Source organism: Temnothorax nylanderi, unplaced genomic scaffold (assembly GCF_030848795.1).
Source record: "Temnothorax nylanderi isolate EJ_2023f unplaced genomic scaffold, tnyl_v1.0 TNYL_tig1203_pilon, whole genome shotgun sequence".
Lineage (NCBI taxonomy): Eukaryota > Metazoa > Arthropoda > Insecta > Hymenoptera > Formicidae > Temnothorax > Temnothorax nylanderi.
The window spans coordinates 6,001-15,872 of NW_027250265.1; the positions used below are offsets into that span (position 1 = coordinate 6,001).

The following is a 9,872-nucleotide window of genomic DNA, read 5'->3' on the forward strand; positions in this document are numbered from 1 at the left end:
TAGCAACGAAATCGCAAGCGGAAATGCCCTTGCAAAAAATAAAAGCTGAAAAAGTCAAAAAAACAATAAATGATTTACAAGCTAATGTTACGTCCTGTTGACTCCACGATTTCTTTCTTTCGTGGGATCGCTCATTTCATCACACAAAACAGACGGAAACCGTAAAATAGCGGTTATCAATTGACGAAGCGGATGCACTCCAATTGTCATCGCTCATTAAATAGTAAATGACGAAACCTTCCAGAAGACTCGAGCCTAATAAAATAGGCAAATTATAGACTTGTTTGTCGCATTCCATTCTAATTCCACGAAATGAAGCACGAAATTTCAATTATCTCGAAATTTCGTGGCATAGGGCGCAACAAATTAAAAATGCCATAAGGATCTGGGTGACCTCTCGAGTCACGGGGGAGCTGATCTCACGCTTTTCCGTGAAACGCAGATTTGACCTAAGACCCACGGCTCGCGACGATTGATTAAGTTAAGCCTCTGGAAGGGACTGTCAAAGGGCAAGTGATAACGTACTCGCCAATGAATAGCCGCTAACTAGAAATTGCTCATAGACAATGACGATTTTTGGGGAAACTCGCCAGGGGATAGGCGGAAAGTCGAAACCGACGTCACGATCAAAAGAGAACTCCACCAATCAAATCAGAATAAAACATAATCCCGCCTCCTTAATTTTGTATAAAAATCGCGACTTTGCGCACTTGGAGTCACTTCTGATCCAGTCCGAGACGTTTTATCTTACTAAAACGTAAAACAGATTTCTGTTGCTCCCGCGGTTTCAACAATCGCGAGTAGATTCTGTGCGCGTCAAGATCACGTCGCAGTCCCGAACCGAGTCAAACCTACGTCGGGAAGAATCCGCCGCAGTCACCTCAGATTCCACGATCGCAACCATCAATAGTAAGCCCGAGATACCCGCTCGGTTGTCATTATACATCTTTACATAAATATATATATGTATGTACTATATACGAGAATACATATATATATATATAAATTTATCTTTTAAAACCTCCCCCCATTTCGGATTCAAAATCATAAACTAATTTTTAGTGTACTCGCAAATACACCGCCGCAAGTCCTTGGGCATAACTATCCGGAATCGGATAAAACGAAACAGGCGCGCTCGTATAGTGGAGCGACAGCTCCTTGCTTCATTTTTAAGACGCAAACAGTCTCCGCATATCGACCACTCTATCCTTGATTCTCCTCTTTCGCCATCTCCCTTACCTGTCTGTTGTTCCCTTGCGTATCGGGTCTTCCCCGATACCCCAGAATCATCCCCCTTTTTGGAACCTTCCTACTCTCCAGTTCCTTCCGAGGAACTTGCGGAGTTCCGGGAGAGATCTCCAACTTTCAATTTCTCCCCGGTTCCTTTCGTATATCGAGAGGAATCTCTAGACAGAACTGGTTCCCCCGCGCTCTCTACCTCGACCACCCTCTACCGAAACCGAACACCCTCTCCCTCCTTCTCCGACTCGAGTATCGAAATACTCGAGGAATTCTCCCCCCGAACCTCATCCCCCATAAAAATAGTTTACGAATATATAAATTTATAGTCAATTAATAACCATTCATTATACCGTAATCATAATACGAAACCGTAAATTTTATATAACTATTTTGAAATAATGACTATGTTACCAAATTAATGTTTGTCTATTTTATACATTGTCTTTTGTATCTACACATACATAGCCCATACTCTTTCTTCACAATCTGATGTAAAATATTAGTTAACTTACCAAATGTATTCTGGCGGGCAGGATAGCCATTTACTATAGATTCATTTCCCTTAAAATCCTGCTCGATGACCTCCGTACCATTGTAACACCCGCGCCTTCTACACACACACACACCGCACTCACACCCATTTATGTAACACGATGATTTTCCATTTTGTTCTTTTTGTAATAAATGTGTAATAATTTTAAAATGAAATTGACTTCCCATTATTTAATTTAAGACCTCGCCTCACCGCTACCTCTCTAAATCGCACAAGGTCCGATCCCCGGTAATAGGGATATTACATCCTTGACCGAAAACAGGACCGCGAGTGCACGAAACTCTCAGCTGGCGTAATAGCGTCCCTTCTGGACGTTGACCCACGACTAGAGTTGTCCCGAAAAGTGCATTCGACTCGAGGCACGCGCCCTTCTAGCGTGAACCCGAGAGAACATAAAGATCTCGTTACGTCTTCCCATACCCCCTCCCTTGGATAGCCTTTCCTTCGCTATCCGTCGAACCAATATACCTAAATTCCGGGGTTCTGACGTAACACTGGCAACATTTTCTAATTCTATAGAATTAGAAAAATAAATATCATTTATTACAAAATACCTACATGTAAATGTAAATTCAGGACTTAAATCGAAAACAATTTTTACTCACAAAATCCAATATTTTTCCACTGTTTATTTTTTCGGCTGGATCCATTCTTCTTACTCTCACTAAACCAGAGTCCTTAGGGAAGAACAAATTTAGGAATTCGTTTTGTAGAAACGATGATATGCTCTGCAATCTTCCTTCGGAGGACGTCATAATAATTGAAAATGCAACCAACATAAATTTTATACCTGATGTCATCATATCAACTTATTGTATAGTAGATTGTAAAGAAAGTCTTAATTGTTGGCAATGTCACTTAAAATACTTTTCGAGAGGCAACTTGTTCCTGGCAACATTTTCTAATTCTATAGAATTAGAAAAATAAATATCATTTATTACAAAATACCTACATGTAAATGTAAATTCAGGACTTAAATCGAAAACAATTTTTACTCACAAAATCAAATATTTTTCCACTGTTTATTTTTTCGGCTGGATCCATTCTTCTTACTCTCACTAAACCAGAGTCCTTAGGGAAGAACAAATTTAGGAATTCGTTTTGTAGAAACGATGATATGCTCTGCAATCTTCCTTCGGAGGACGTCATAATAATTGAAAATGCAACCAACATGAATTTTATACCTGATGTCATCATATCAACTTATTGTATAGTAGATTGTAAAGAAAGTCTTAACTGTTGGCAATGTCACTTAAAATACTTTTCGAGAGGCAACTTGTTCCTGGCAACATTTTCTAATTCTATAGAATTAGAAAAATAAATATCATTTATTACAAAATACCTACATGGACTTTGGAGGAGTATGGATTAATTCCAAAAATGCCAAACTTTTTACAACAAGGAAGTCAACATGATACTTTGAGTGCAAATGAATCCCACTTGTGACCGCGATACGTTGGGTTGTTGAAGCTGTAAACGGGCTACTGAAAACGTGGAAAATGCTTGCTCAAGTTATCCCCAATAGTCAAATTCAGGAGGAAGTACCTATTGGAGCCCTATACCCGACCAAGCCTGTAGATTCACCACATACAATCAGTTGTACAGAGGTTACGCAGAAAAAGTAACCGACCTTGTAAACGAGCATTCTCAGATCATCTATACTGCTAATGCTCAAGATACCGTCTTCTCTTTGACCAGCACTAGCCGATATCAGACATGTGGATTCTCTTTTATCCGAACCGAACATCCCAAATTAGTAATTGTGGAAACCTTACCCGAAGTGGACATTGCTAAACGTACCGGCCGCGTAGAAAATCTCGACCTTTTCACGTATATGAATTCAAAGTTCGTTTACGTAGAAAAACACATCCGTGGTCAGCTCAACCAATTGTACAGAAACATCTTGTTACAACAATGTAAACTTGAGCTAAAAATGATGCAGAATGCCTTAGCAATAGCTGCACGGTCCCCCGACATCTTCGCGTACCACTTTATGAAAGGACCTGGATATATGGCCCTTTTGGCCGGCGAAGTAATCCACATAATAAAATGCGTCCCAGTTGAGGTAAAATTGACCCATACTGAGGACTGCTACGAGCAACTCCCAGTAATACTAAATAACAAAACTCACTTCCTAACACCGCAAACGCACATACTTCTACGACAAGGGACACAGATTAACTGCAATTCATTTGCACCTCCCATGTACCTCCTAGGAGACATGTGGTATAGGATTATGCCAAGACCAGTGGAAACTGTGGCACCCACCATCATGAAGCCCATGACTAAGCCCGTTTGGAGATATGTGAGTCCCGGAGCATTAGCTACCAGTGGAATATATACACCAAAGGATCTTGAAGACCTAAAGGACCATATAATGTTCCCTGCCGAGCGACCCGCGGTCCTTAATACCGTAGCGAGAGGAGTAATGGGGCAATCAACCTCGTTACACGGAGGATCAATTGCCAACTTGATCGACGAAGCATCAATTGAAAAATATGCATTATCCGCTTGGCAGAAATTCTGGAGCAAATTTTTAATCTTCGGCAACATTAGCGCCGGAATGATCGGGATATATTTATTCATAAGAATCTTTAAACTGATATTAGATACTCTCGTACACGGGTACGCTCTTCACACAGTATACGGATGGTCCGTATACCTGATAGGAGCTATATGGGATTCCTTGACCCAACTCTTATTACATCTAGGAAAAAGGAAACCTGATACCAAAGGACCCACTGCTTCAGATAGATCGGAGGAAGAGAAACAATCTCTTAAGCCACAAACTCATATGACAACTAATAACGGACCAGGACATTCCTTTTCATTCGGGAGACCTCTCCTCCCTCCGAAGGAAACTTCCACTTACACACTTGAACTTAAAGGATAATAAAACTAATAATAATAATAATAATAATAACAATAGATTATGTATATATTTTCTCGGTCAATGTACTGTCTCTTACTATCGGTACCCTTTGACGCCAACCCTACCGTTCTTAATTGCATGCTACGACATGCAGGGAAATCAAAACGTCGCTATTCTTTTATAGAAATGGAAATTGAGTGTATCAACCCTGGCGGAAAAAAAACTACAAAGAACTTTTGACCCGCGGGCCACTGAGGGCCAAGGTCGTAAAGGTGGAATCCCCCACCTTCCTATGGGTTCAATTGGAAAATTCGCGTGATGACCTAGACGAACTCGTCGACGATTTAACGCGCAGGATGATGCGCAGGAGTAATTTCTTGCATATGCCACCTGACCGCGTACTACCAGGAGAAGCAGTCGCCATCCGGGAAGGAAGACGTTGGCAAAGAGGGCTCGTGTACCAGATCGAAAGAAATAGATTGGTCACGATCGCTTTACGAGACTGGGGACGGGTCATCCAGCGACCTATATTTGACACCTACATCCTAGAAGACCTATTCTGCAATCTACCTTGGCAGGCCATTCCCTGCGAGCTTGCCAATATTCAGGCTGTCGGGGCGAAACCAAAATGGCCCCGGAGAGTAAACGACCTAACCAGACTACTGTTAGAACGACGGGAAGGATGGATCCGGATTCGCACAACACTTAGAGACGAAGCCGCCGTAGTTAACTTCAGACCCGAACGTGAGAGCGAAGAAGAACTAAGTAACATGGAAGAGTTGTTAATACGAATGGGGTGTGCCGAACATTCCAACGAGCAAATAACAAAAACACACCCCACGATTCTCTAGGTGAGAAACAAACACGCAAAACAAATATATATGTCTATATATATATGCAAATATATATATACATGTATATATACAAAAAAACACACACAAAAATAATAATAATAATAATAATAGCATATTTCACTACACCTATTTTAGTTATAGTTAGTTAATAACAATTAGTAATAAATCTTACTACTTATAAAAAAGGGGATATATATGTATATATATAATTTTCTTAAAATCTTTATCGTTACAGTTAAATGCATTAGAGAATAACGTATGGTTGTCTTCTTTAAAAAAAAAGGGGGAGAAGAGATATAAAGAACCTATATATTTCCCCTCTTTTTTCCTTGGAATATCTACTGCAAGAAAAAGAATCTTGAAATGGTACCCGATAACGTTCCATGAGTTATCTTATGAAGAACAATCCGCTATGCGCTCGCCCCCCCTTTTTTTACATGACTCCATACTAAGTGAGACGCATAACAATTCAATTGCGCCCAGCAAGGGCCAATCTGCAACACATGTTAAAGGGTACACAAAGAGTCAGGCCGGCAGAGCCCGGCTAAACCAAGAGTGGGGATCCCAGCGGTCACCGTACGGGTAAAATGAGAGTTACCCGAAGCGGAGGCTTAGCACAAAAAAAGGGAAAGCACAATAAACTTCCCGAAACCAGAGACATTCATTTCAACCTATCCTCGTGACTTACGACTCCCGTCTCTTTCCCAAACTCAATCTCTGAACCCTGAAGGGAAAAGAAGACAACGAAAAAAAAAAAAAAAATTAATACGTATAATTTTAAAGAATGATAAGATATAAAAATATATAAATATATATATATATATATTAGCATATTTTAGTCAATCATAGATAATGTATAAGTATCTTTGTATGTATACATGTGCACGTAGAAAGAACTACCTTTTTTTATTATCATGATATTTCCTTAACTAACCCAACAGGCACATGTATATGTAACTTCCATTTCAAAAATGTGTATATATACGCGCATCCAAATGTAACGCGTATGTATAAAAATAAGAAGGACGAAGGAATTAAGGAAGGGGTTATGGAGGTCGCCTAATTCTTTCCTCTTTCTTTAAATAAATCCAAAGAAATAAGTACTACTCGGAGGCGAGTAGTCTTGCGCTATTTAAGCCTTAGCACCGATTAAGTTATCAACCAACGAAAGAACGAAATCGCTCAAAATTCATCTACTATCGCAAATGTTGTGTCTATACACCCCCAACATTTGTCTAAGGCGGGGGGTGTTACGTCCTGTTGACTCCACGATTTCTTTCTTTCGTGGAATCGCTCATTTCATCACACAAAACAGACGGAAACCGTAAAATAGCGGTTATCAATTGACGAAGCGGATGCACTCCAACTGTCATCGCTCATTAAATAGTAAATGACGAAACCTTCCAGAAGACTCGAGCCTAATAAAATAGGCAAATTATAGACTTGTTTGTCGCATTCCATTCTAATTCCACGAAATAAAGCACGAAATTTCAATTATCTCGAAATTTCGTGGCATAGGGCGCAACAAATTAAAAATGCCATAAGGATCTGGGTGACCTCTCGGGTCACGGGGGAGCTGATCTCACGCTTTTCCGTGAAACGCAGATTTGACCTAAGACCCACGGCTCGCGACGATTGATAAAGTTAAGCCTCTGGAAGGAACTGTCAAAGGGCAAGTGATAACGTACTCGCCAATGAATAGCCGCTAACTAGAAATTGCTCATAGACAATGACGATTTTTGGGGAAACTCGCCAGGGGATAGGCGGAAAGTCAAAACCAACGTCACGATCAAAAGAGAACTCCACCAATCAAATCAGAATAAAACATAATCCCGCCTCCTTAATTTTGTATAAAAATCGCGACTTTGCGCACTTGGAGCTCTTCTGATCCAGTCCGAGACGTTTTATCTTGAAGTCATATTTACCAGTCGTACTTTTTACTAAAACGTGAAACAGATTTCTGTTGCTCCCGCGGTTTCAACAATCGCGAGTAGATTCTGTGCGCGTCAAGATCACGTCGCAGTCCCGAACCGAGTCAAACCTACGTCGGGAAGAATCCGCCGCAGTCACCTCAGATTCCACGATCGCAACCATCAATAGTAAGCCCGAGATACCCGCTCGGTTGTCATTATACATCTTTACATAAATATATATATGTATATACTATATACGAGAATACATATATATATATATAAATTTATCTTTTAAAACCTCCCCCCATTTCGGATTCAAAATCATAAACTAATTTTTAGTGTACTCGCAAATACACCGCCGCAAGTCCTTGGGCATAACTATCCGGAATCGGATAAAACGAAACAGGCGCGCTCGTATAGTGGAGCGACAGCTCCTTGCTTCATTTTTAAGACGCAAACAGTCTCCGCATATCGACCACTCTATCCTTGATTCTCCTCTTTCGCCATCTCCCTCACCTGTCTGTTGTTCCCTTGCGTATCGGGTGTTCCCCGATACCCCAAAATCATCCCCCTTTTTGGAACCTTCCTACTCTCCAGTTCCTTCCGAGGAACTTGCGGAGTTCCGGAAGAGATCTCTAACTTTCAATTTCTCCCCGGTTCCTTTCGTATATCGAGAGGAATCTCTAGACAGAACTGGTTCCCCCGCGCTCTCTACCTCGACCACTCTCTACCGAGACCGAACACCCTCTCCCTCCTTCTCCGACTCGAGTATCGAAATACTCGAGGAATTCTCCCCCCGAACCCCATCCCCCATAAAAATAGTTTACGAATATATAAATTTATAGTCAATTAATAACCATTCATTGTACCGTAATCATAATACGAAACCGTAAATTTTATATAACTATTTTGAAATAATTCTGGATATTCTACACTAATGACTATGTTACCAAATTAATGTTTGTCTATTTTATACATTGTCTTTTGTATCTACACATACATAGCCCATACTCTTTCTTCACAATCTGATGTAAAATATTAGTTAACTTACCAAATGTATTCTGGCGGGCAGGATAGCCATTTACTATAGATTCATTTCCCTTAAAATCCTGCTCGATGACCTCCGTACCATTGTAACACCCGCGCCTTCTACACACAACACACACCGCACTCACACCCATTTATGTAACACGATGATTTTCCATTTTGTTCTTTCTTGTAATAAATGTGTAATAATTTTAAAATGATATTGACTTCCCATTATTTAATTTAAGACCTCGCCTCACCGCTACCTCTCTAAATCGCACAAGGTCCGATCCCCGGTAATAGGGATATTATATCCTTGACCGAAAACAGGACCGCGAGTGCACGAAACTCTCAGCTGGCGTAATAGCGTCCCTTCTGGACGTTGACCCACGACTAGAGTTGTCCCGAAAAGTGCATTCGACTCGAGGCACGCGCCCTTCTAGCGTGAACCCGAGAGAACATAAAGATCTCGTTACGTCTTCCCATACCCCCTCCCTTGGATAGCCTTTCCTTCGCTATCCGTCGAACCAATATACCTAAATTCCGGGGTTCTGACGTAACATTTACGTACCTTTCAAGCTCCACAGTATTCGTTGATTGACAGCGTCTCGGAAGTCTTTCAGTTCTTTTCCGCATGTAGTTGAGTTCAGAACATCTGCCTTGCAAGCAATGGCATAAGCAGGCAATGTCTGAATACGAGTACTATTCAATTCATGTGCGAATAACGCTAAACTGGTACAGATGCAGAGAATATAAATATCTGCACCAATGCCACTGTACTGGAAAAGTAATGTGTAACAATTAAGTCTTAAGCTACAACTACATCTATCGTAATGTTCACCGTAAGCGATCGTAACGCTCATCGTAATCGCTATCGTAAGCTCATCGTATGAGTTGATTCAGCTTGAACTCTTTACGTAACTTGTCAGCTTTCTCGACGTGTGAAAAAAAATGTGTTTATAGATATATTATACATAGATATACGGTTAATATACGACGGCTTCATTGCTTACGACCACGATCAAAGCGTTACGATAGATGAGTTGTAGCTTTAATAATGATAAGGTCCACCAATGGCGATCATGAACTCATTTATATACATAAATACGCTTCACGTTTCGTCAGAGTACACTTTTGAAATATATTAATTTCGCAACACGTATCGATGGTTTTTCGTAATTAATACTTCCATTTTTTAAATAAATTCTTTATAATATTTACGTCATTCACCACTTTATTTATAATATAAATGAAAAATGTAGAAAGAATTAATGTAACTTTAAAAAAATTGATATTAACTGTATTTTTTCTAAGTTTTCTTAATTTAATGTGCTAAAAGGGATCATGAAATTTAATTTTTAAGTAATAATATGTATAATTAATGCTATAATTTATAATTATTTCAATAATAA

General features: G+C 40.0%; 1 protein-coding gene across 1 annotated transcript; it reads left to right on the forward strand.

Moving 5' to 3' along the window:
• Positions 1-3,141: 3,141 nt before the first annotated feature.
• Positions 3,142-4,859, forward strand: LOC139786937 (uncharacterized). Its single transcript, XM_071726034.1, has 2 exons — positions 3,142-3,156; positions 3,321-4,859. Exons 1-2 carry the CDS (start codon positions 3,142-3,144, stop codon positions 4,686-4,688), a joined length of 1,383 nt encoding a protein of 460 aa, XP_071582135.1. The 3' UTR covers positions 4,689-4,859.
• The last annotated feature ends 5,013 nt before the right edge of the window (positions 4,860-9,872 follow it).